This window comes from Chionomys nivalis, chromosome 18, assembly GCF_950005125.1.
Source record: "Chionomys nivalis chromosome 18, mChiNiv1.1, whole genome shotgun sequence".
In the NCBI taxonomy this organism is placed as follows: Eukaryota; Metazoa; Chordata; class Mammalia; order Rodentia; family Cricetidae; genus Chionomys; species Chionomys nivalis.
This window is the reverse complement of record NC_080103.1, coordinates 32,763,047-32,790,730: the sequence shown is the minus strand read 5'-3', so window position 1 is coordinate 32,790,730 and position 27,684 is coordinate 32,763,047. Positions and strand designations below refer to the sequence as shown.

The 27,684-nt window shown below is 43.3% G+C and overlaps 1 protein-coding gene across 3 annotated transcripts in view; it reads left to right on the top strand.

Moving 5' to 3' along the window:
* Positions 1-27,684, top strand: part of Tlcd4 (TLC domain containing 4) — a 56,125-nt gene that overhangs the window by 7,980 nt on the left and 20,461 nt on the right. For 2 of the 3 annotated variants that reach the window (XM_057793682.1, XM_057793680.1), the window contains exons 2-5: positions 18,948-19,113; positions 21,869-21,958; positions 24,271-24,329; positions 26,311-26,405. In XM_057793682.1, coding sequence (XP_057649665.1) covers positions 18,959-19,113; positions 21,869-21,958; positions 24,271-24,329; positions 26,311-26,405 — 399 coding nt within the window. In that variant the 5' untranslated portion in view covers positions 18,948-18,958. Of the gene's footprint in view, positions 1-18,944; positions 19,114-21,868; positions 21,959-24,270; positions 24,330-26,310; positions 26,406-27,684 lie in introns of all 3 variants that reach the window. The other variant, XM_057793681.1, reaches the window with a different exon arrangement.

The following is a 27,684-nucleotide window of genomic DNA, read 5'->3' as shown; positions in this document are numbered from 1 at the left end:
GTGATTTGAGTGCACCAGCCTGACCCTCGCTCATAAAACTGGGGAAGTGACTCCTCAGAGGTGTGGGGGTCTGAGCTTCTGGAACTGCAGCCACCAAATACTGGTCTCAGTAACAGCTTCCTAGCACAGATCTCTGTAGCCCAGGCAGGGCCCATCTGTGGGCCTCCTCTTCAGCCTCTCAGGTAGCTGGAGTTACAGGCCTGCATCATTCAAGCCAAGCTTTCGGGACAGTCCTTCACATGGCAGCTGTGGGCCATGCTAACTTCCTTTTGTGTGATTCCCTGTGTTTTAGGAATTCAAACGTGAGATTTGTAGTTAAACAAAAACAAACAAAATCACATCTGTGGGGTGTGGTGGCATACGCCTTTACTCTCACAGGCTGATCTCTATAAATTCCAGATCAGCCTTGTCTATGTAGTGAGTTCCAGGACAGCCAGTTCTCAGCAGAAAAGAACAAAACAAGAACTAAAACCACATCACTTTGACCCAGTCTGGTTCTACACTGGAGGCTGAATCAGGTTGGTAAACATCAGCTTTGTTGGCTAATAGTGCAGCTGGAGCTGGTATTGGGTGAAGGCAGTCTCAGAGGAAGAGATGAGAAAATCTGTGCTCAGGACGTTGGGCAGCGTTAAGGGGCCCTTAGGTAGCAGAATGAAAGGCTACCTAGGATGGGTATGATCTGATCCTTGGCTGTCTTGTTTCATGTTTTAAGAATTTTATTTTTTCTCAGATAGTCCTGTTTCTAGGACCAGGGGGATGGAGCAGAGGAAAAGAGTAGATACAGGGAGGTGAATGTGAACCAAGTCCCATGATATGCCTACATGGAGGTGTGGAAACGAAGCCCATGATGCGGCATGCTAATTAAAATGGGGTCACCATTTCTTTATATGTTTATAAATTGTAGATTTCGTACTCGATAAAATATATAATATTTGTGATATTTGTCACTTTCCCCACTTACCCTCCTTTTGTTTCCCTCCCGAAATGGCTTCTTTTCCTCCAAGTGGTCTCCCCCTCCCCTGTAATGTAATGTCACACACATTAAAACAAGTAGTCTCCCCCTCCCCTGTAATGTAATGTCACACACATTAAAACAAGTAGTCTCCCCCTCCCCTGTAATGTAATGTCACACACATTAAAACAAGTAGTCTCCCCCTCCCCTGTAATGTAATGTCATACACATTAAAACAAAACAAGCAAACTAGATTCCACACCGGAGAGAAAACGCGCAAGGTGGGTTTGTAGCCACACCCATTTCCTGCAAATGGCAGTTTTGTTCTTTTTGTGGCTTCCTAGAGCTCTGCCTTCTGTTCTTCATGTGCCCTTGATGGACACCACCTCAGTTGATTCCCTGCGGGCTGTTGTGACTGGTGCTGCAGTCAGCCTGGACAGGCAGGTTATCTCTCCAGCCCGCTGATTTCCTTTGGGCGTGTCCCCAGGAGTGATATGGCTGGATCAGGTGGTAGTTCTATTTTAATTTTTTTAGTGGCCTTGCTGATTGACACCCCCGCCCCCAGCAGTGAGTTCCTTACTCCCAGTCACCCCTACCCTCACTACCTTTTGGTGTTTGTTTACTTGATGATAACTTAATGACTGGGCTGAGCAGGGACTCTCCTGAGAGTTTTGATTTGCATTTCCTTGGTGACCAAATGCCGCGGTCTCCTGTGTCGACTCCTGCGTATTTACTGGCCATCTGTACTTTTGAGAATTGTCCTATTCACTTGCACATTTATAGATAAGATTTCTTGGTGTTTGATTTTTTTTTTTTGAGTTCTTTATATATTCTATTGAATCCCCTGTTAGAATATAGCTGGCAGAGATGTTCTTCCATTCTTTGGGCTGTCTCTTTGTGCTATTATTTTCTTTGCTGAGAAGTCTTCTTATCTAAACTCTCAAATTCAGATCAGGTCATAAGGTAGACAAGTGTCAGGCTTTTAGGCCAACGAGAAAAAGAAGGACTTAGGTACTGAAGGATTTAGATACAGAATGAATGATTTGGGTCTACCAGAGAAGTAGGTGTGACATTTCTTCCTAAGGAAAGGATTTCTAGCATAAAGCACTGTTTTATATATATATATTTTGGTTTTTTAAGACGAGGTCTTGCTCTGTATCCTTGACTGGCCTGGAACAATTGTGTAGACCAGGCTGGCCTCTGCATGCTGGGATTAAGGCGTGTGATACCGTGCTCAGCCAAGTCCTATTTTATTTTGTTTTGAAAGAGGCTCTCTGAGAGCCACTTGTTGGCCTTGGACTGTGTAGACAAGGTTGACCTTGTATTTCCTGATCCTCCACCTTCCAATCTCCCTTGGTTTACAGGCACAGGCCACCACACTGGGTCACCATTCTTGGTTGAGAATCTTAAAACAATGTTTTCTTATTTCTTGAGAAATGGGGGGGGGGGTGTTAGGCAGTTCTTCTGCGGGGTACAGACTCAGGAAGTGTGTGCATTAAGTTCAGGGTCACGGGGCTGGAAGATTCCAGAAGGCCTGCTCCTGTGGTTGTGGGTCATTAGTTTTAAGGGTTGGCTGCCAACTGCAATTTTCAGCCTCAGTTTCCTCCTCAGGGCCTCATGGCCAGCACAACAGTCAGCGCACGCAGGGCAGATGGTTGCTGTGAGAGCTGCTTCTGCTCTGACCACCGTGTTCTCCCTTCTCTGCAGCTCCACTGGGTGAAGGTAGAGGCAGGCTCTGTCTTTGGTTGAGAGTGGTGGTGTCATGTTACAAAGTGATCGATGGCCATTAAATGGTTTACCACACATAGCTGTATGTATTGTGTACTCTAATAGGTACAGTTAAGGCATTACCTCGCTTAAACTATACAATCACCTACAGTGTAGGCATTCTTATGCCTGTTGTATAGGATTTGTAGCTGAAGAGGATGTCTTCTCCATTTTAGAGACAGGGTTTCTCTAATATGTAGTTCTGATTGTCCTGAAACTCACAGAGATCCACCTGGGATTAAAGGTGTGCACCACCATGCCTGGCCTGACCAGGCTATATTGTTTTTAACCAAGGCAGTGCACTAATAAGAACCGGGACTGACCACCATACATGAAAACTCAAATCCCGGAAAACACACACAAACCCGTGCACACAATAGAATGTGATACACGCGTTTAAAGGAAGAATTGGGGCTGGGGTTTGATTCTAGTTCTCCAGCTAAATGGAATACGTCTTCTCAGTCCATTGAGTGGCTCTTCAGCTTCTCTGACCCCACTGAATACTTTCCTGTGGGGGACAGAATGGAAAAAGAAAGCAGAAGGTAAGAAGCTGAGTCTTGCCTCAGCCACCTCTGCAAGCCAAGGATTTCCCTGTGGCCAGTGGACTGTTGATTTGGAGGTGAGAGGAACCTGACTTCCCGGGGAAGTCTGGCAGGTGTCCCAGTTCTGCCCCCACCCCAGCTTAAAAATAGAACTGTTGGGGGAGGGGTGGTGTGAGTTGTCCAGTCTTCCCTTGATTTCACAGTGTTGGCAGAGTGCCAGAAGATGTTCTAAGCCAAGCAGCTCCTGCTGGGATCTCTCTCCAGGAAGGGATGGGCACTGATTTGAAAATAAGCATTTCAGAAGCTGGGAAGAAGAAGGTGAGGAGCCTTCCAGTCTCTCGGTGTCAGGACCCTGACGGCGCAGACTCCTAAGACTCGGGTCTAGCATGGAATTGGAAATGTTAATTTTATTAATGACAAACTCTCAAATGGGACCAGCTTCAAAACCCATCCTTTTGACTTGCGCCAGCTACCGCAGCAGTTTGTGGTGCGACTTCCTAACTACTGTGGCCTCCTGGCTCCAGACATTTGGGTTTCTCCTAAATTCAGTGCCTGTAATCGGGAACTCAGAAGTTTAAAGAACAAAAGCTTCTTCATAAAAAGTTGTACGTGGGGTGAGATGAGAGGAGGCAACATTTATCACATAAATCACACATATGCTGCCTGTCCTCTGTGCCTGTGGGCCCTAGAAACTCAGCTGATTTCCTATGAGCAGGTCGAACTCAGTGGCAGTTGGGAGTGAGAAGCAGTGGGGTGGAGGGAGAACTGGGAAAGGGTTTTTGCCTGTGGGGGCCTCCGGCAGCCTCATTGCATGTTAGGCGTTGTTGCAAGAAGATGAACGTCGAAGCCAAGTGATGGTGGCACACGCCTTTAATCCCAGCACTTGGGAGGCAGAGGCAGGCGGATCTCTGTGAGTTCGAGGCCAGCCTCTTCTAGAAGAGCTAGTTCCAGGACAGGAACCAAAAGCTACGGAGAAACCCTGTCTCGAAAAACCAAAAAAAAAAAAAAAAAGGAAGATGAAAGTCCGGGGATAAATACCAACTGCAAAAATAAAAAGTTAAAAAGTGGGGCCAGGCGGTGGTGGCGCACGCCTTTAATCCCAGCACTTGGGAGGCAGAGGCAGGTGGATCTCTGTGAGTTCGAGACCAGCCTGGTCTACAGAGCTAGTTCCAGGACAGGCTCCAAAGCCACAGACAAACCCTGTCTCGAAAAACCAAAAAAAAAATAATAATAATAAAAAAAATAAAAAAAATAAAAAGTGGGAGAGAGTGAGGTGGTAAAGAAAGAAAAAGATAAAGTTTGTACAATACATGAACTATACCAGATTTCATTTATTTTTAAGATAAAAGCTAAAACATGAATCATGGAAAGGCAAGGAGGATGGGAAGTTCAAGGCCAGTCTGGGCAACTTAAAGAGCCCGGAGCTCAGTGACAGCGCTGGCCTAGCGTGCTAAGAAGGCTCTAGTTAGTCCTGAGTGCTGAAAACAAGCAAAGCAAAACAGAACAAAACAGCAAACACCCCATCTACAACAACACAATACCCCAAACTGAAGCATATACAAATTCTCAAGGCAGTCGAGGAAGCTATGAATACAGGTGGTTAAAATCCAATTAATAACCCTGTAATAAAAAGGAAACCTCGTCAGAGGGCACAGGGATTCTCAGGGAGAAACTAAGGAGATGGGGACCCCACACTTGCTGTGTCACACCTCTTTGGTGTGGACTAAGGGGCTCAATGAGAAGAATCTTTATCAGAAGCCCTTTCCTTCAAAAATAAACTCTAGCAAGGAAGACCTCAAGACGGGTGTCGTGGCTCATCCCTGAAATCTTAGCACTTGGGAAGCAGAGGCAGGAGGGTTTCAGGAAATTCAGACTTTGCCTAGGATCGCTCCTGAGCTGCAGAGTCACTGCCGGTCTCTCCCAACAAGAGTGAAAAAGAACAGCAGTGCCCACAGGAGCTCTGCACTGAGCAGAGAACAAGAAAGATCCTAGAGGCCTTAAAAACGGTAGCAGAGAGACGAGATTATATGTCAGATAAGGCGAAATCTTTGGTTAAAGAGATTTTCAGTTGAGACAGGAATTGTCAAGAGTTCTCTGCCCTGCGGTGCAAGGGTGCGGCCACCCCTGCTGTGTAGTTTCTCTCTCTGGGTGATCCGTACAGAGCCTCAATTAGGGAATGTATTTACTTCCTTCCTGTCCTGGCCTCCTGGACATAGAATTATTACATAGAATTGTGAGGTAAAGAAAAGCCAGGTTGGCTGGGCAGTGGTGGCGCACGCTTTTAATCCCAGCACCTGGGAGGCAGAGACAGGTGAATCTCTGTGAGTTCGAGACCAGCCTGGTCTACAAGAGCTAGTTCCAGGACAGGCTCCAAAGCCACAGAGAAACCCTGTCTCGAACCCCCCCCCCAAAAAAAAAAAGAAAAGAAAAAGAAAAGCCAGGTTAGAAATGTACAAATATATATCATATATGTATGTGGTATGAGTGTGTATACATATATGACATCATATACATGTGGGATATGTTATGCTTTGTTATCATGAAAACAAACGTTAAGTATTAGTTGCCAGGGTCTGTAGCAGGCAGAATTGAAGTTTGTTTTTAACTTGAATTCTGTTACATGCTGCTGGGGACAGAAAGGTTGGAACATTGTTACCAGACTTAGGGGTCACAGCCCATACTCCAACATTCCAGGTTTGGCTACCCATCCTCAGTAAGCCAATTAAAGGAGCAAAATTAATAGTGGGAAGCGGGAGAAGATTTGTTCAGTGTGACCACATTGGGAAGAGGGACAGAGATCCAGTGAGCTCCCCAGTCTATCTCCAGGAGTTCCTGACAGGAGGGCGGGGCTTAAACAATAAGAGGTGGGCATGGGAAGCAGTCTCCCAAGCCGTGGTCTCTTGCCTTCCATTGTCTCCTCAGAGTCTCCCCAAGGGGTTATCTGACAAATTTTGACTCTCCTTGAGGCAGGTTCCTCTCCTGAATGCCCCCAGGCCGTCCTCCATTTCCTGTCAGCAGGAAAAGAGTTACTAAATTTCTTGGGTTCTTTCCTTAAACAGTCTGATTAGCCAAAGAGGAAAGTCCCTGTCTCTTTAGAACACTTTTTTTTTTTTTTTTTTTGGAGCCTGTCCTGGAACTAGCTCTGGTAGACCAGGCTGGCCTCGAACTCACAAAGATCCGCCTGTCTCTGCCTCCTGAGTGCTGGGATTAAAGGCATGCGCCACACTGCCCGGCGAACATGTTCATTCCTGACAGGCAGGTGGTTTATAGGATTGTTCTTTGAACTCACCTGCACACTACGAAACACACACACGCACGCATACACATACACGCACACGGCTATTAGAAGATCTTTATGGGTTGCCTGCTATTGGGATGCCCTGCAGACTTTAACAGCCACGCTCATGATTGATCGTTCATGAGCTTGATGCTCAGAAAAGAAAAAGGAGACATTTGATGAACTTGTAATTCTCCTAACTTTTTCATATGCCCACCAGGTCATAATTTAAAAATAACAAAGCGAGGCGTTAAGAGGAACCCCTTAGCTGTGAAGAGCATTAGCTGCTTTATTCCTAGCACCTACATTGTTGGCTCACAACTTTTCTAAACTCTACTTCCAAGGGCTTGGATATCTTCTTCTGATTCCCTTGGGCACCAGGCATGCACATGAATCATAGACTACTGGCAAAACATCTATTAAACATAAAATAATAACAATCTAGGGCTGGTGGCATACATCAGTAATCCTAGTTACTTGGGAGACTGAAGCCAGAATATATAGAGTGAGTTTAAAGCCAGCAAGAGCAACTTAGGAACTTAGGGATACTCTGTCCTTGTTAGGGATGTAGCTCAGTGGTAGAGCAGTTGTTCTGCATATATGAGAATCAATCCCAAATACTCCATAAAAATTAAAAATTAAAAAAATAAACCTGTAGCCACAGTTAGCTGAGATGTTTGTGTGCCGTTGCCCAAATGCTTGCCAGTTTCTACAGGCATGAAAAGTGTGGTGTACAACTAACTATTCTTTGCATAGACAGTGTAAAACCTGTGAGAGATGTTTTGTTTGTGTTTTAAGAAATAAAGCTTGCTTGAAGTCAGAGCCCAGAGCTAAGCCACTAGAGGCCAGGGAGTGGTGGCACACACCTTTAGTCCCAGGACTCTGGAAGACAGGTCGAGGAGTCTGTTAGTTCAAGGCAACCCTGGGCTACACTAGGTTCAGTCTGTCTAGAAGAAACAGAACTCACACAAAGGTGATCCCAGCACTTGCGATCCCACGCCTTTAATCTCAGCACTAGGGGGGTGGAGACAGGAGTGATATGGCTGGGCAGAGAGAGGAATATAAGGTGGTGACTGAGGATCGCCCCTGCAGTCTGAAGATGAGGTCTGAGAAGACAGTCTGAGACAGGATCCTCCCTTCCATCTGAGCATTGGTAGAGGTAAAAAGTCTCCCTAGTGGCTGGCTGCACTGCTTCTCTGATCCTTCAGCTTTCTTCCCCTAATATCTGACTCCGGGTTTTATTAAGAACAGCTAGAATTCATGCTCCGATCAATTATGGACATTTTATCAGCATTTACACAGATCCTACAATGAGCCAGGAACTCTACTATTCAGCTTTAAGTAGGTTTCTAGTTTGTTTGTTGGGCTGGGTAAGTAGCTCATCTTTTGCTCATTTACATGTTCATTTACAAATGACTTACAGTTTGCAGATAAGAGATTAAGTCCTACAATGTTAGGCCCTTGAGAATGGTAAATAACTCTACATTATTAGTCAGACAGTTGATAAGACTTTAAAAACATAGTGCAGATTGTTGTATGTATATGTGAAAGTTTTGAATCATATCGTATGTTGGATGGAAGAAATTAAAGGTAGAAAATATTATAACAGTATTCATCTTTATTGGCACTCTGCTTTTAGACACATTTAGAAGTGAGGTCTTTTCAAAGTCAACGTATGTTTATGCTGTACCAGCTGGGCTGTCAATTTAGAAAATATATGGTAATTGATTAAGTACTCGCAGAACAGAAGTCACTTATCAAAATAGGAATGTCTTCCAGCATGAACGAGAGGGGCTCATGAGCCCCCAACCCTTGACGAAGAGCTACTGACAGTTGGTGGCTGCTGGGGAGGAAAGAGTTTTCTTTAGGGGTGTGTGGTTTTTGGAAGGACGTTGGTAGTTTGATCAGGATGTGGACTGCTCAGTTGAGCTCTGTGGGTTATTAAAAAAAGGGCATGAGATTGGGAGAAGGCTGCACACACTCATATATGGGGAGATGTGGGGATGGATGGAGGCAGGGAGACGGTGAATATGAGAGGAATATGTATGTGAGCATGAAATTCTCAAAGACTACATAAAATATATTAAACAATGAGAGGATCAAAAAGAGTATGAATGTCTGTGCACATTATTAACAGACATTGAGCGCATGCCATCTGCTCCTGGCCTCCCTTATGTTAGATGTAGTGAGGAAGCATGGCTAGCCTTGCAGCCTTATGGTACACACATTTGTTAGAGTTGCAGCTATAAAGGACTGTGGGTAAAATTCAGAGAAGCCTCCATGGGGAAGTGAAGGTGGTCCTGTTTGCTGAGGAGCCACAGAGTTAAACTGGGAGCAGAGTTGGGAGTTGGGGAATAGGGTGTGCAAAGGCCTGGAGGGAGGAAGGGAACTCCACACCTTTATTAACAGCAACGAGGTCATCCAGCTGGAGACACACACAGCAAGTGTGGGTGAGTGCCTGATGAGCCTGGGGAAGGCAGGCAGAGCCTTCCTTGGAGAGCACTGGGAAATCAGGGTTTTGATGATAGGCTTAGAGGTGATATAATTGGAGATACTCTCACAAGAGATTCCCCTGAGCCCTCCAGCCCTTTACAGTAAGCAGAGCAGGGTAGATGTGTGCCAGAAAAGTGGTGAGGTAGCTAGAGGAAAAAAAAAATAGATCTTTTTGAAAGCTATTTAAGGAATAAAATCCATAGGCCTTCATGGTAGATGGGGTTTGCTAGCAGAGTGGAAGATGCTAGAAGCAGTGGATGCTGAGGTGACTCTGAGCTGGTTTGAGATGGCTTCAAGACCCTGTGCAGTAAGGATGAGAAGCAGTCAGCTCCATGTACCTCAGGAATCACCTAGCGGAGCAAATCAGAGGAAAGGAACCTAGGGAGTCCAAGTTGGCCACCAGCAATGGCTAGTGTCAGTGATGAGGACGGGATGAGGATGTGAGGGTTGAAAGTGAGGTGGGAAATAATGGCAAATGTAAGGAAGCCTTTCTAGAACTTGGTGAAGGGGGGTGGGTCGAGCAAGAGAATGCAAGCAGGGAAGTGGAAGCCAGAGAAAGCTGAAGAAAGGCAGTTGTACTGGTTATGTCTCACTGCTGTATAAATACCAGGCACAAGCAGCTTAGGGAAATAGAGTTTATTCTGGCCTACAGCCATCCTGATGGGAAAGGCATGGTGGCAGGAGCGTGAAGTACCTGGTTGCATTACAGCCCTCGTAAGGAAGCCAGAGAGAGGGAAGATGTGCCCTGTGATATGGAGAGGAGGGGGTTTAAAGTTGCAGACCAGGCAAGCAAAGATAATGTGTTAGATTGGCCTGATTAAAGAGACACCCTAGAAAAGGTGCCCCAAGGATAAGACCCTTTGAAGGCTCCATCTGGGGCAAATCCAAACTAATTTGCAAAGAGATGAAGCCAGTGCTCAGCTCACTTTCTCCTTTTTATTCAGTAAGTGGCGTAGTCCACATTTAAGGTGGCTCTTCCCACCTTTATTAACCCTGTCTACAAATTTCCTCAGATGTGTTTAGAGGTTTATCTTCAAGGTGATTCTAGATCCTGTCAAGGTGACAATATTAACTCACAGAATCAGGAAGAGGCATTGAATCTGTTGGCATTTGTTTTGACTGGAGATCTGAACATTTAAAAAAGCTAATATAGGGGCCAACCTGACCCCTCTAGGCTGATAAAGGTGCCTGCTACCAATCCTGAGGACCTCCCAGAATCAGTCTCAGGACCTGCAGGGGGGAAAGAGGGAAGTGATTTCTCTGCAAGGTGTCCTCTGACCTGACCTCTACTCATGTGTGGTATTGTGTGCCTACATATATTTACATATGTACACACAAAATGAATTAATTAGAATATAATAAGAAAGAAAAGCTAAGATAGCCAGCCAGTTGAGGGGGAGGAAATAAAGGATAGCGGGGATCAGAGGGTTCCCAAGGAGTCAGCAAGGATAGCTCCAAAGTACTCAAAGAGGCAGTTCTGTACGGTTGGCAACAGGATACTGAAGATTTCCATAGCTTGGATTCTGTTTTTGATTTTTCTCTAGGAGGCTGGGGTTATCTGCTGTAAGGGAAGTGGATCGTTAGAGGCTTGGAATTTTCACTGTGAAACGCGAGATTAGCAGGCCAAGGCAGTGTGTTCGTGTGCAGGGCAGTGAAGAGGACTGTTTGGACCTTGGATCATTTATTTCATGCTCTCCGGTTTCTGTCCCTTCTAGTATATGGTTGCTGTATTAATCAGTTTTCTCTGCAGTGATAAAACACCATGACTAAGGCAGCTTACTACAGTAGAGAAGAGTTTATTTCAGCTCATTGTTCCGGAGGGGTACAGTCCACTATGATGAGGGCATAAGGGCAGCAGGCATTGGGAATGGCAGCGGGAGCAGGTGCCAGAGCTCACATTTGAACCACAAGCATGAAGCAGAGAGAACTGCAGAACTCTAGTGACACACTTCCTCCAGCAAAGCCACACCTCCTAAACCTCACTAACACAGCCACCAGCTGGGGATCGAGTGTTCAGATGCCTGAGACTGCGGGGTACATTTCTTATTCAGGCCACCACAGTGGCCTTCAACAGTGTTGTCTGTCATTCAGGACTCATTGCTGAGTAGATAACTGGGCGTATGCAGAGTTTGGACTTTGCCAGCTGTTGACAACAGAAGAGAGTTGGAGGGTGTTAATAAGGTTATTACTGAAATGATGGTCTCCTAAGTGTGTCCATTGTCCAGTGTCCAGCCACTAGAAAATCAGCAGCTTATTTTAAAGCACTAAGGTGGTGGTGGTGGTGGTGGTGTGTGTGTGTGGTGATTTTTTTTTGTTTGTAACTCAGTTATCAGTTATGAACTTTGTAGATGACAACATCATAATGTGTCAGAATGTCAAAGGTTTGGGCATGCCCACAGCTGATTAAAGACAGAAGTTAATAAAGGTAAGAAGGCTGTTGGGGTAAAGGAAAGGTGACATCGAGGATGTGGAAGTGTAATTTAGAACAATCTTGAAGGAAAGGAAGCTGAGGTGAGCAAAGAAGATACTTTAACACCATTTAGGAGGAACACGATGTTGGTAAAGGGTGGTGAAGTCTGGAGTCTGTGCGTGGTTGAGTGGTCAAAGGTGCCGGGCCATCTAGATGGACAGGAAGTTACTCAAGATGATGGCAGGCTTAAGGACATCAGTGGGTTGGGGCCAGTGGCTCTGAGTAGCAGGAAGTATTTAGAAGGTGAGAAGAAGGTACAAATGAGAAGCGGGTGGGTGGCATGATTCACTGGTAAAACCAAAAGGAATGTTGGTGTTTTAGAGGGTAGGGGATGGGGAATAGGCTTGAAGGAGAGAGAGGGAGCAAAGGAGGTTCTTGGACCACGTCTCAGAGTAAAGTGTGAGAGTAGACTACACTGAGCGCTGTAGGAGAAGAAAGAGGATGTCCTTAGGGGCTTGGAAGAGATACCAAGCATGTGGTGCTGGATTCCGTGGAGCAGCAGTTCCAGGGAACCCAGTGGATGGGCTGGGTCTTCTGACTGGAAGGAATTGTGGGAGCATGGTGAAGACAGTTTGCAGTGGGTACCACTGGCATTTCTACTGATAAAACAGGGATGAGTTCAGGGCCAGGTGTGGTTGGCAGAGGTATTAATCTCTCTTGACTGGAGTGACGCCAGTCCCTTGGATTTCCTTTTCCGTAGACTGATGGACAGTGGTGGGAACAGGAGCTACTGAGTGGGACCCATTGCTCTTAGCCCCCTAAGGAGCATAATTCTCCCATGAGAGCCATCTAAGGTTTGCTGTTATGCCCAGCATGAGATGAGGAAATTGAGATTTGGTCAAGACAAATTCAGTAGTTGATCAAGGTTACACAGCTACTAACAAATGTGCCAGGATAACAGGCATGTATCAGCCACCATGCCTGGTTTAATTGGTGATCGGTTTAGAAAGCATGGCTTTATCATGCTAGGCAAGGCCTCTAACCATCTGAGCTACACTTCCAGTTCTTCTCAAGTCCTGTTTGAGATATCTCCTTCCAAAGCCCGTTAACTCTCGACAGTGTGCTATATTTCTAAGGACCGCTATTTTATTTACACAGCCATAATAGTTCTTTACTACGTGATTTATTCTGAGTAAAAGCCTGCACATACTTTGACGGAAAGGTTTATCTTTCCTGGCCCGATTATGTCTGAGGTTTGTTTCCTTGTGCATGATTTATTTATTATACTCTTATCTCACATTGACTTGTGCCACTTGCAATATTAAGGCTCTCTCTCACTCTTTCTCCATTCTGGTTTCTGAAGTGTACCTTACCGCATTTTCCCCTTGTGACTGGGAGTCATCATGTCAGCTAGGAGAGAAATCAGGTTCTTTGTATGACCCAGTGTATACACTGTGCTCACTGCTGCGTGTTTCATGTAGATTAAGTCGTTAGCAGATAGATGTTTGCCAAAATGTACTTTCAGACATGACGTGAAAGCCTTCTACACCGGTAGGAGCTGGCTCTCAAGTCCGCTTCTGTTCTTAGATTAACGTGCAGCTCCAAGTTTTGCTAGCCAGTCACATTGTTTCCAAGTTAGCCATAAATCCATCCTGAGAAGGGTTTGGAACCTTGCTGGAATCAAGTTGCCCTTCATTGTCAACCTCCAGTCCCTTAGGAGTTGCCATTTTGCCACTCGTGGGAGTGACATTGTCAGGCATCAGGGGTGGCTGAGCTGATGGAGGTTGGGAGATGGGGAGTGAGTGGGGTGTGTGATGGTGCTGTTCACTGAGCTGTGTAGCCGCGGAGGAAGGGATGCTTTAGGCTTGGCCAGATAGGGGCATGGGACCTGTGTGACCCCATATGGAGCCACCACCCATGCAGTGGAAAGAAAGTACTGGAGCTGCACGGAAGGAGAGCTGCGTTAGGAGTGAGGAATTCCTAACCAGGCAGACTCCAGTGTGCAGAGAAGAGGTCCAGGGTGGAAGGAGGCAGTGAACAGTGTCAAGAGAGTTTGTGCTGGGTAGCCTTCATTTTCTTGTGAAATGGGAAGAAATACATCTGTTAGACAGGCACAGCTGGAGATTTGCTGGCGTCTCTATCTGTATCCCAGGGAAGGAAGCTAGCTAGGGATGGAAAAGGAATGCTAAGCACGAGTGAGACATTGTTCTCTGCTTCCTTCTGCCCTGTTGCTCTTAAAGACAAACACACAGCCCTATTCCATGCCCCTTTAAGGGTGTTTACCACTGACCGTCATGGCATTGCTTCCTACGGGCATGCCTGCTGGAAACAGCATTGGTGGTTCAGACATAATCACTCAGAGATCCCTGCACTTACAAGGGAATGATGAACTGAGGGAAGGGAGAGTTGGAGCGTCTGCCGCAAAGCATCCAGTTGGTATCTCAATAAAAGAGGAAGTATTGGGCCGGGAGGATGGCTCTGGCATGGTAAATTGCTTACCAGACAAACATGAGGATCTAAGTTTGGTTCTCAGAACCCATGGTTAAAGAGAAAAAACAAAGTCAGTTCTGGTAGTCAAGAGACAGGCAGATTCCTGAAGCTCACTGGCTAGCTAGGGTAGCTTACTTAGGCCAGTGAGAGAGCATGTCTCAAAAACAAACACAACCAGGGAAGATGGTCCTGATGTATGACACCCAAAAGTTGTCTCCTGGCCTCTGCAGACCTACCTGCCCGCACATGGATACACAGAGAATGTCGTCTTTCTTTACTAGCCTCTCTTTTGTTCAAGTCTTTGAATACTATTGGCTATCTCTTCACTATGCACTATCTCTGCTAGGTATTATTGCCTACTGAGCAAGGAGCATCCCATAGCTCCCTGAACTCTGGGATTTTTATTTATTTATTTATTTATTTATTTATTTATTTATTTATAGATTTTCGAGACAGGGTTTCTCCATAGCTTTTGGTTCCTGTCCTGGAACTAGCTCTTGTAGACCAGGCTGGCCTCGAACTCACAGAGATCAGCCTGCCTCTGCCTCCCGAGTGCTGGGATTAAAGGTGTGCGCCACCACCGCCGGGCAACTCTGGGATTTTTGATAGATATTCTTGCCTCCCTGCTGGCGCACAAACCTCCCATTTAGCATTTCGAACCCCAACACCGCGCCTGGTATGCAGCCGACAGGTGACAGGTGTAGGAGGCGTTGTTGGTTCTGAAGTGAAGCCCCAACCGGCTCTTTCTGCTGTTTCTGGGCCATGCATCCCAAACCGAGAGGGAGTGTTCTGCAGGAGGAGGGAGGAGGCCTTTCATAGTGAGGTCTAGGCTTGCTCCTGATCTAAGACACAACTCCTGAAAGTTGGCTGTCTTGCGGGCAGAGGACCAGCAAGCATCGTCATACTCAGCAAGATGGTGGAAGTTTCTTTAGCGTCCACAATTCCTGTAAATCCAGACAGCTAATTATATGGTAGATTCATTTCTTAACAATCTCGTTCATTTCTCCTATCTGTTTTCAGTTGCTTTTTCTAGGCCGGCTCCCACTAGGCCGGCTTCCCAGCTTCCTACCAGCTGCGGGCCACATGTAGAGGAGCGTGAATGAGGCTTGCTGCTTCTGCGGTCTGTGCTTGCCTGTGCTTAGTGATTGCCAAGCCCTCGAAGGGCCTTTATCTAGGCTGATATTAGGAATCATTTTCTCTGTCTGTTTTTGCCTTTCTGCTGTCTGATTCAGGCACCCGAAGTGAACAAACAGGTGCAATTGCTTCTACCAAGAGGCCTTAGTTTTCTTGGGGGGACGGGACATTTGTAATCATCTCTAGGTGAGTCCTCTGTTTGGCATGGCTGATTAAGCAAGCAGCTGCTTATTAAGAAGCAGAGCCGAGAGTAGAACAATTTAATTAGCTTCTGTTTGCTGAGCCTTTAATAGAAGTCACAGCTTGAATATATGGTGTTCTTTGTTTAGTTACAAATAAAACTTTTTTTGGCAAAGAAATCTTCTCATCGTCTAACCCAAGGAAACAGAAAACAAGTCTGTTGAAAATATAAACCACTGGGGGTTGGAGAGATAACTCATCAGCTAAAAATGCTTGCTATCCTTGGAGAGGACCTGGGTTCTAATCTCAGCACCCACATGACAACTCACAACCATCCTTAGCTCCAGTTCCAGGAGATCCACTGCCTTCTTCTGGCCTCTGCAGGCACCAGGCATGCACCGGGTGTGCATACATGCAGGCAAAATACTAATACACATAAAATAGTAAGCCTTTTAAAAATATATAATGTATTCATCCACATATATCCAAATATATAACAAATGATCCACAAAATCTAAGGCTTGGGGGAAATAGTGTATTTTTAAAGATTATATTTATTTTGTATCTGTGTGTGCATGTGCGTGTGTGCGTGTGCACACGTGTGCATCAAGATATGCATGTAGAGGTCAGAGGGCAACTTGGGAATCGGTTCTCTCCTTACACCCTATGGATCCCAGGGTTGGAGCTTGGTTGTCAGGTTTGGTGCAAGTACCTTTACCCTGAGTCACCTTTGAGGCCATATTGCATTTTTTTTCTTTCTTCCTTTTTTCTTTTGAGACGGGTCCTTTTACATAGACCAAGCTGGCCTTGAACTCACAGAAATGTCTGTCCCCTGCCTCCCTAGTGCTGAGATTAGAGGCGTACTGGGAGTAAGGGCGTACATTGCCATGCCTGGCCCCATACTGCGTTTCTTAACAGTGAATTGTTGGAGTGTTTTATTTAGTGTATTAGTTAAGGAACAGTTCACAGACCTGGTAATGTATGCTAAGTTTTATGATACCTTTTAGTAAACATTTAAGAAGTGCTCGTGTGTACATTGTATTTTAACAAAAGTCTGCCAGCAGCCCATGCTCCAGGGCCAGCAGTCCAAGCCTTGGGGCAAATCACCCTCACAACTGAGCTGAGAGCAGTGGTCCTCAACCTCCCTAATGCTGTGACCCTTTAATAAGGTCCCTCGTGTTGTGGTACCCCAACCATAAAATTACTCTGTTGCTGCTTCCTAACTGATTTTCTACTGTTGTGAATTGTAATGTGAACATAGGATATACAGGATCTCTGCTGTGCAGTCCCTGACCCGCAGCCGAGAACTGCTGGCTTAGACTCTCAGTACCTTCTGCTCATTGATTCCATTCTCTTTAATTAGCCATCCACCTGGCTGCCAGCGCTGTGTTTGCTTTACCTTTCGAAAGCTCTTTTCCTTATGTCCCACATAATCAAGTAATAACAACATCCAGTTGATGTACAAAGTTTACTTTTATGTATTATTTGGTTAATAATAAGCCTAAGCTAAAAGGCCACAAACTAATTTTTTAATGTCAAGTACACATTGAAATAAAAGAGATATAAAAAGCAAATGAGCAATAAAGTTAATGGAGTCTTACAGAGAAGAATTGCAATGTCAATAATTTTACCAAGCATATACCCATAGAGAGAGGCAGTGACAGAGGGTGGGGGCCGTAATTCATTCCAGACATATGAATTCTGTCAGAAGGAGCCCCATGGGAGACTGATTCAAATTATGATGTCCTGGTTGGCAGAGGATGAAGTGGGGCTATTGCTAGCTCAGGCAATGAGTTGGTCTTTCTCTGGTGAATTGACTTTAGTAAGTGTCTTTATTTCTTCAAATTAGGAGCTTGAAAATATATATTGATTCATTTTCCTCTTCCTCTGAGGATCAGCCCCATCAAAGACAGAAACACTCTGCCACTGGATATTCGCGCATGCCCTAGCACTTTTTGGCCTGGGTGTACTAAGATACCCAACCCCCGCCCCAGCCAGGACAGGGTCTCAGGAAAATACATGGCTATATGTCCCTGGCTGTCCTGAAGCTTACTATATAGACCAGGCTGACCTGGGAATCATGGATATCCACCTGCTTCTGCCTCCTGAATGCTGGGATTGAAGACCAGTGCCACTATGCCTGGCCTTAAGACTTTTTTTTTAGAGGCCAAAAATAAAAGTTGAGCCCAGCAGCACAGAAAACATACTTCAAGTGTGTGTGTGTGTGTGTGTGTGTGTGTATGCACATTGCTATTCTTTTCACTAACTGTCCTTACAATCCAAAGCTCCTTTTTTAAAAAAGTAAAACAAAACAGTTTTTGTAAATGAGATTTAAAACATGGAAGCTTTTTGGTCTAAGGAAGAATGTTAATATTACCAATGACTTAATATTTACAATGATGTGATTTTGTTTTGTTTTTTCTTTATTTATTTGATTTTTAGCTGAGCAGTGGTAGCACACACCTTTAATCCCAGCACTCTGGAGGCAGAGACAGGTGGATCTCTGTGGGTTCAAGGCCAGCCTGGTCTACAGAGCAAGTTCTAGGATGGTTCAATACTACAGAGAAACCCTGTCTTGAAAAACTAAAACTAAACTAAACTAAAATAAAATAAAAATCTGGTTTTTAATTGTGCATATCATGTGTGTTTATGCATGGTAGTGCAGTACCTGTGGAGGCCAGAAGAGGGCATCAGACACTGTGGACCTGAAATTGGAGATACTTGAAAAGACACCAGACTGGGGTCACAGAGTTAAACCCAGATCCTCTGCAAGACTAGTGAGGGCTCATCACTGCTGAACCATCTCTCGGTCTCTTTGGTCTTTTTAATTATTTCTTTGTAGCATTTTAATTTTGTCTTCAATATTGTGTCTCATAATGCAATCAGTTTTTTTTTTTTTTTTTTTTTTTTTCGAGACAGGGTTTCTCTGTAGCTTTTTGGTTCCTGTCCTGGAACTAGCTCTTGTATACCAGGCTGGCCTCGAACTCACAGAGATCTGCCTGCCTCTGCAATCAGTTTTTAACTTTGTAATTTATTGTTTGTTTGTTATTGTGGGCAATGTTCTGTGATTTGGGACTTAAATATGTCTTAGCAATTACCCTATCAACTCCCAGTTTTTAGATGAGAAAACTGAGTCAAAGAGAAATCAGTCTATTTGTCTGAATAAAATTAAAACAATGTCATTGAAAGAATAATTTCAATTGTAGTAATTAATTTTTTCTCCTAATGTTAAACTCCTAAGATTAGATAAGTTTGAATTGTGATGTTAAAATGTTTAGATTTTTTTTTTTTAATGATATGGAGACCTTTAAGGTATAGGGTACCTTTCAGGTACTTAAAGTATTTTTGTGCCAGGCATGGAGGCACACATCTTTAATCTCAGCACTGGGGAGTCAGAGGCAGGTGGATCTCTGTGAGTTTGAGGCCAGCCTGATCTGCAAGACAGCCAGGGCTACACAGAGAACCCCTGTCTCAAAAAAAAATTTTTTTTTTGTTTTAAATAACAAATGTATGACACTTGACACATAGTAAATGCGAAGAAACTGGAGGCTCACAACTTCCTGTTTGTTTTCCTTAGATTGAAATTTTCTTATATTCTTGTTTCTATTAAAATACTAAAATAAATGTATATTTGTTAAAGTTTAAAAAATATTCTAGGGTTATTGTGCAGTAACAACTCAGAGCTGTCCTTTCTCTCAGCAGGTTGAAGAGCTATGGATGCCAACACCAAAGTGGTCATCGGCACTCTTTGTAGCAGCTTTCTCCTCTTCCAGGTTCTTTTCCATTTTGTAAGTTACTGGTTTTCAGCCAAAGTTTCTACAGGTTATAATAGTCTTAGCATCGACAAGAAGATCGAATGGAACTCAAGGTAAGACCCTGAAAATATGATTAATTGACTTAAAAATAGTTTTATGAAATAATAAAGTCCTTTTCGTTGGATCTTAGGAGTAGAAGGAAAGACAAGATCTCACACAAGAACAGTTTAAGAATTCTTACATCAGAAGATGGTGGGGCTGGGGGTGGCTCAGAGGTTAAGAGCACTGGCTGCTCTTCCAGAGGACCTGGGTTCACTTCCTGGCACCCACACCACAGTTCACAACCATCTGTCACTCTAGCTCCACAGGATCTGATACCTTCTTCTGGCCCTCACTGGCACTAGGCATGCATGCAAGCAAAACATCCATACACATAAACGAAAAATGCTAGGGATGTTTTTTCTCCACTTTCTATGTAAGTCTGGGAAAATTTAGTAGACTCCAACTGGTTTTGCACCCCTCTCTGAAAAATTCACAGCAAACACATATCCTTTTGTGGTGGTAACAACAAGAAACATTTCTGGAATTGTGAATATTAGCCTGGGCGAGTTAGCCACCTGCAGCGTGATTGAATTCTACAGACCAGAGGGCAGAGTGTATGGTCTATATCTTATCATGAATTTCTAACTATGATTTAGATCCTTCTAGATTTATTCTTTCTAAAAACTTGTATTATTTTATTTTATACAGCGTGGGTGTTTTGCTTGCATCTATGTCTGCACCGCGGGTGCCTGTGAAGGTTAGAAGGGTGTTGGATCCCCTGGGACTTGATGGTTTTGACCCCCCATGTGGGTGCTGGGAATCAAACTCCCATGCTCTGGGAGAGCAGCCATCCCTTCAGCCTATATATCGTTATTAAAAACAAACAAAGAGACTTTTCTAACATTTGTAGATAGAAAAACTGGTGGGAAAGATGAGTGGGAGAGACATAGATTTTCTGGGTAAATTTTGTTTCCCTTTCAATGTGGTTAGAATATGTGGAAGCTTCTGAATCAAGCCAAAGAATAGGGCGGGTAACAAGAGATGGAAGCAGAGATGAAAATGAAATTGGAAGCTATTTTGCGTTATTCAGTATCATCACTGTTCTGTGGTGCAGGAAATTATAACGTGTGAAACCAAGTTCTGCTTCGAGGAAGGAATCTGGCCTCATATGAGATTCATTTAGCTGTTCGAATAGCATTTTTCTCGTCTCTCTCTTTCCTGCTTCCTGCTCCAGCTCGTATACTTGGAACTTAGGGATAAAGAGTACAAAGGAAAGCTGAGCTGTTTTTGAAATACATATTTATGTCTTAAAACTCAGCTTCCAGCCTTGACATATGCTCCAAACAGCAGGCAACTCTTCTTTGAAATCTTTCCCTTTGGCATTTCTTTTTAGCTACTAGAGGATCTACATTTTTGCTTTTCCAGGACCATGTTCTTAAAAAGATAAAAATCTCAAGTGTTTACCAACAGCAGCTTCTGCAAGTATAGACTTTTGGGGTGGTTTTTGTTACTTTGCTTTTCTGAGACGGAGTCTCAACGTATCCCAAGCTAGCCTGCAGCTCACTGTGTAGCTCAGGATAGCCTCCTGATTTTCCTGCCTCCACCTCCCAATTCCGTCACAGCACTCAGCTGTGTAAATGAAGGTTCTGATTCAGACTGACAGGTCGTTCCTAGTGTCTGCTTCGCACGTCTGTTCAGCATAGTGAGAACTTTTGACTGAATGTTATCCTCTGAGAACTTACCATACTTCGCCTACCATTTAACACCTCATGAAGACTAACACTTGAAGCCTGTTTGTAAGAAACAAAATTTAAAACTCCAGATTTTATTTTACAAAAGGAAACCTGAAAGTTTTTATGCATTCTGCTTCTTTGTATGTTTGTGGGCACAGACCTCTTTGCATGTGTGTGGACGTCAGGAGAGTCCCTCCCTCTACCATGTGGGCCATGGGGACTGAGTTCAGGTTCTCCAGGACTCAGAGTCAGCAAGAAGGTGCTTTTTATCTGCTGACCCATCCTGGGAGGGAGCTGAGAAGGAAACGTTTTTGACACATGGTCACTAATCCCTCTGCAGGAGTTCAGGAGAGGTTATTTTTCCCTCTCATAGGATTTTGAATAGCATTAGGAAACCACCTTCTGTGTGGTGGCTTAGATGCAGTGTTTGCATGCAGGGTGGTTGCGCTGCGAGCACTCTCCTGCAGTTCATCTGATGTGGATAGAACATGGAGGGCACAAGGTCATGACCTTGTCAGCTGTGCCAGTTTAGGCAAGACTCTGTTAACAGTGTCATCAAGTGTGTTTCCACTTCAGAAGCTTAACACAGAGAAACGATTCACTGGGGATTGTAGAACTTGTTCATTTGAAAATAAAGCTGTGGCCCTATAATTTCTAAATGACTACATCATTATTAGTCATCATTATTAGTATATTTCTTGAGGCATGGTCCTACCATAAAAATCTGGCTGTCATAGATAACGTAGACCAGGCTGGTCTCAAACTCACAGAGATCCATCTGCATCTGCCTTCTGAATGCTGGGATTAAAAACGTGCGCCACCCCAGCCCTTAGTTATTAGTGATTAATGAACCTGGAGGCTTATACATACATGGTAGGCAAGTGCTTTGCTGCTGAGCCGTGGCCCTGCCCCTCTAAAGGACGGTGTTTAGCCATCCTCAGATATACTCTCCTCCTCCGTTGATTGCACTCTTTCATATTTAGCTTTAATGCTCCAAGGTGTGCATTTTTTCAGGATGAAAATGTCTTAGAGGAGCAAGTCATTTGCAGCAAGGAATCTGAGAGCTTTGTGTGTGTGCCTTGTTTCATTTCAGGGTAGTATCTACGTGCCACTCTTTGCTGGTTGGGATTTTTGGCTTATACCTCTTCTTATTTGATGAGCCTACTATAGCTGATCCACTCTGGTAAGCTGTTTCTTTCCCAGTTGTTATTCATTTTGACTTATGCTTTGCTATGAATTATTAAAAGAAGCCTCATTTGCATTACTTAAAAACATCGATTATTTTTGATGTTTGCCTTATTAAAGTGCTTATAGTCAGTCCTACTTCAGCCAATTATATTAAAATGATTTTAGATGTGAACATAAACACAAAGAGGGCCATTTTGCTTTCTTATTGCAATTGTTACCTAAAACAAAGAGAATATGATGAGTTGAGCAAAACCACATTATTCCAAACACTGTTGTGAGCAAAACAGCCTCATCATTGAGCTAGGACAGTCAGCTGGAGTAACCACTAAAGGCTTGCCTTTAAACTTGCATGTGACCCATTGTTTGCCACCAAAGAACTGAAATGAGACTTAGAGATGGCCATGTGAGAGGGATTAAAATCACACAGGAAGCACTTATCATTAATATGATGATCTAGCACATGTCATAATCTAAGGCAACCAAGAAGGCAGCTCTTCCTGGGCACATTAAGTATGGTTGCAATTGCGCAAGTTCTGCAAACTGCTGGAGCCACTTAGGAAGGGTTAGGTCAGCTTAATGTAAGGAGTAAGTAGGTGTGGGGGACATACTGATGGGAGGTGACTGTGTCCTGTGGATACAGGACAATTTGACCAGGTGTTTGGACCACCGCTATGAGACGACCCCCTGCCATAACTGTAAAATTACCCCTTTAGTATTATACCAGCTGGTTCATTTTCATTTCCATTAGGAAGATGTTTTCCCCCAAATAACTCAATTTAGCATATTTCATACCGTGACCAGATTTTTTTATTCTCAATCTAACTGAACTGTACCTTTAATTCTCCCATATTTTTTTTCTCACATGATTGTAAACAGAACAAGTCCTTTGAGAAGTACATTGTATAAAAAAATAAATAGATGTGGCTTCTTGGTCAGGTTTTGCCTTGGTAAACTTAAACCTAACATAAATTTTGCTGTTTTTTTTTTTCCCTTTGGGTCTAAGCTTTATTCCAGGTCTAGTTTTCTTGGATTGCATTTAAGGTCACAGTGTATGACGAAAATGTGACTTTTCTTCTGCATTTCCATTTTAGTTCAGCTATTACCAGTTTTTTTTTTGTGTGTTAATTTTAAAGTAACACATACTACAAATCACATGAAAGATGGAGTGGAGCAAATATGTGCCCATCCTAGGCTAGTGAGGTGCTCAGCAGGTTACACCCTGCCCTGCCCAAGCCTGGTGACCTGAGGTTAACCCCTGGAACCCACATGAATGGTGGGGTGAAAGAGCAGACTCCTGAAAGTTGTCCTCTACACACACACACAAACACACACACACTAGCATGTGCACACCTATACTCACATAGCCATGATACTCAGATATATTACTAATAATAAACTAAATAGAAAATTTTTAAATAAATTCTTTATATTGATATGCATCTGTGAACCTGGTCACAATAACCATGGTCAAATTGTCCTGTTCTGACCATATTATCAGGTAATAGGCAAATCTGTTCCATCCTCAGTAGAGTAATATTGATAGGACTGTATTGCCTCAAAAATCAAAGGTGGGATAGATGATTTCTTTGTTTATTTGAGTCACTGATTCTAAGTAAGGAATTTTTAAAAATCGGCATCTAAAATTCAATTTCAGTCCATATGTGAACAAGTCATATGAAGACGCATTTCTAAGACTGTTTGTAGACAGGTTTAGAATAGAGTCCAGAATTGTTAGTGACCCACTTCCCCATAGGCCAGTGGGCCCTCAGGCTTCCTCCAGAAGTGCAGTGAAACTGGGTGCTGCCTCTGCATTTAAAGCACAAACACACTGTTATGCCCTGGATTTGGAGCTCCTGGAATAGTTCTGAGCACTCTAGAAAATATATAGGCTACCCTTGGCCATCCTTAGGAGCTGTGTTTCAGGCACTGCAAACCTTTGTGTGGATTGATGTTAGATGGTTTCTTAAAGATTTCAGCCCAATTTAAATGCCAAGAATCAGTGATTGAGCATCAGGAAGATTCTAGAGGCAGTTTAGCCTTCGAGTAAACTCTATGAGAAGTATGGATAACAGGTCTTCTGGTTAAAACAGTTGTTACTGTGTTGGATGTGCTGCTGTATCCTGTGAACCTAGCAGGGGAAGTGGAAACAGGAATTCCAGTTCAAGGCTGGCTCTAGCAAGTTCAAGGTCAGCCTGGACCTTGTGAAGCCTTGTCTCAATAAATCAGATAGTATGTTCATATGAATCAGTTCATTTGTTTAAGAAGATAATGTGGGTTTTTGTTTTGTTTTGTTTTGAATATGTATAGGGGTGATCCAATGCTTGTGAAATTGAATATTGCAACCGCTTCAGGCTACCTCATTTCTGGTATGTGATAGCATTTTTTTCATTGCTCATTACTTTTTAAACTACTCATGGAGTGATGCAAAAATCTATTGTTTATGCTTTTGACTTATTTGAAAATTAGCTTTGAGGATTTGTACAGGGAAAAAAAATAATAAAACCTTCAATGGTGACAGGCCTGAAACTTACCCTTTGGCTTTCTAGATCAAGAAAGGACTGAGTTACAGAGGCCTTCACACTTAAAAAAGCAGAAGCAAAACAGTGGCCTTTCTCTTTCCTGAAGAGCTCTTAGTATAGTATAATTACTATAAAGTTAGTGATGCCTGTGCCAGGGCTCTTGAAGAATGTTCCAGTAGACATGATTTTTTGTTTGCACATGTAAGCTGTCTAGACATGATCAGTTAAGGTGTGGATTCTGACTCCACATTCTCCTATGCTCCTTTTTTTTCTCATGTTGGGTGGGGTTTGGGTTGGCCTTTTCTACAGCGAGGACAAGGGAAGTAGGGAATATACCATCTTAACTGCAGTTACAAACATTTTGGTTGTCTTGTGGGCAATCAAAGAAAGAGGTCAGCCACGATGTGGACATTTATATAAGAACCCTATTTTATCATTCTACAACTTAGTAAATAACTGAAAGAAAATAAAAGCCAAAATAGAATATGGCACAACAATAAAGACAGGATGAATTTCATAGAAAATTTGTTTGCCATGAAGATGTGAATTGTAACAATAATTATATTGAAATAAGTAACTCTTTACGAGGAAAGGATAAGTTTTAGAGTAATGATAGACTGTTGGATTATTTGGTAACTGAATTTAAAAAAGGAACTTGTCAACAAATTGAGAAAAGATTTTCTCCTTTGACAGAAAATGTCTTTGACAGGATCACACAATTCATAGTGTATCACATCCTGGGTCGTTGATACTGTTATTACAGAATAGTAACTCTCAGACAATCCTTTTTATGTTAGCTTGTTTTCGTTTTTGAAATAGGGTCCCCTGTAGCCCAGGCTGGCCTCAAACTTGCTATGTAGCCAAGGGTAACCTTGACTTTAGATTCCTCAACTTAAAATTGTCGGTATTACAAGCAGGCACCACCGTGCAGCTCCTGTGGTGCTAGGGACCAGGCCTGCCGGCTTTATGCATGCCAGGCAGGCGCTCTACCGAGATACCCTCTCAGCAGCTCTGGATCATGTACAGAATAAAATTATTATTAAGACTCTCCAAAGTAAGATAACAATCTGTAAAACATTGAACACACAAAGTAAGGCCATCTCAGTCTCTATAGAATATGCTACAAAATCGTCATAGCTTGTGACCAAGCAGCCAAAACAAACAGGGAAGATGGATATATCGAAAGAAATTAATTACTGATATTCTTATTATTTTTCTTAGTTATAGTATTTAGTTTCTCTTTAAAATTTGTAGCTTGAGTCCTCTTTCAAGATGTTTATATCTAGTTTTGTGCTAGTAATTTTTGTTTTTGAAAATGAAATCTCTACGTTCTAGAAGCTCTAATGCCACAAGTGTGAACCCATGGTGACCGTCAGTTTCCCAGGCTACATTTGATATTCAACCATTTGCTAAAGAAAATAGTTGTGTTAATATTCTGAGCAGTTTCTATTTTGTTAAACTGAACGGAGTCAGAATATGTAGACCGAGTCTCTTAATGAGAAAGTGGTGCCTTCTCTTTATTTGTAGGCTTTTTGTACAGTTCTTAGTGGTTTTACTAGTTTTTTTCTTTTTCTGCTAAGGGCATGGTAAGGCAGTGTATACCTGCAACCACAGCACTGAGATAGGAGGCTCGGGAGTTCCAGGTGAAGCTCAGCTACATAACAAATTGGAAGCTAGTTAAGCTACATGAACTCTCTCGAAAATGAACAAACACAAATACTAGTATTGTCGGAATGGGCAGCTAAGAGTTACCAGAAATGAGGTTAATACGCTCATAAAACCAAGCAGCTTTTGTCTAATGTGATTATCTCATTTTTCTTTCATGCAGATTTATTGATTATCCTTTTGAATTGGAAAGTGATCGGCGACAAGTTTTTTGTAATTCACCATTGTACGGCGCTAACTGCATACTACTTTGTACTGGTGAGTACCAGCATTCTCCGTAGCCTAGCCAGCAGGCAAGACTGGATGGAGAGAGACGTTTAAGGCTGAACTGAACGCTAAGCCTCTAAGTCTTTCTGTTCGTTTGTTTTTGAGACAGGTTCTCTCTGTAACTCTGGGTGTCCTGGAACTCTATATGTAGACCAGGCAGATCTTAGACTCAGAGATTAGCCTGAGTGCAGGGGTTAAAGGTGTGTGCCACCATGCCTTCCGTGCCCCCTCGACCTTCCTGCCTTCACCTTTGAAGCAGAGAGGCATGACAAGATGGGCCACCGCTCCTGACTTAGTGTCTGTTTGCGGTCCTAAACCAAGTCAGGCAAACAACACTACTTACTCGAGTTTCCTTAGGACCTAGCAGATGGAGCTCCTTGCCTTTCTAGGTGCATTTACGGTTTAACAGCCTTGGGTATGGATAGATTTCTGTGCACTGTGGGAAGAATATAAACTGAAGCTCAGGTCCTTACATGCATCTGTAAGCATGGATATTATGAATTGCTGCTCTGTCTTGACCTCTGCTTGATCATCAGCTTGGTAAATCACTGGCTGTGCACAGATTGGCAAGTTGAATGCTTAATTACATGAGATGGACGCTAGTTTCCCTTTGGACTTCTATGCCTGCTTTTAAAAAATCAACTGCATGCTGTTGTCTTAAAGGAGAAATAAATGGTTGTCTTATTTAGTGAGTTGATAAGTAAGGCCCATTGCAGTCTTGTTTTAATATCTTCCTTTGTTATGTTGATTAATATGAAATAAATATATCTAAAGTGGGTCATAGCAAAGCAAAATAAGAGAAAATGAAATTAATAAAGTTCATAGCAAAGCAAAATAAGAGAAAAAGAAATGAAAAGATTTTGTTTTGATTTTTTGTTTTGTTTGTTTCTCTATTTTGAGTTTTTGGCATCTCTATGTCCTGGCCGCCCTGGACCTTGCTATGTAGTATAGGTTGGTCTTGAATTCAAAGAGATCTGCCTGCCTCTGCTTCCCCAAAACTTGGATTAAATACCCTGTTATTGAACAATCTACAACCAGAGTTTTAGGGCAGGAATATCAGTTCCAACAGCCCCATCAAGTCACTAATAACACCGGTGTAGAAGATCAGTGATGGTGGAAAACAGAAGAGAGGAATGGATGCCCCGAGTTCATCTTCAGATTATTGACATGAGTGTCAGTTTTTAATAAAGGAAGACAGCGCAGGACAGTGGGTATGGCTAGGCAGTCCTGGCCAAGGTATGGCCCTTTAGATCACTGTTTCAAATCGGGT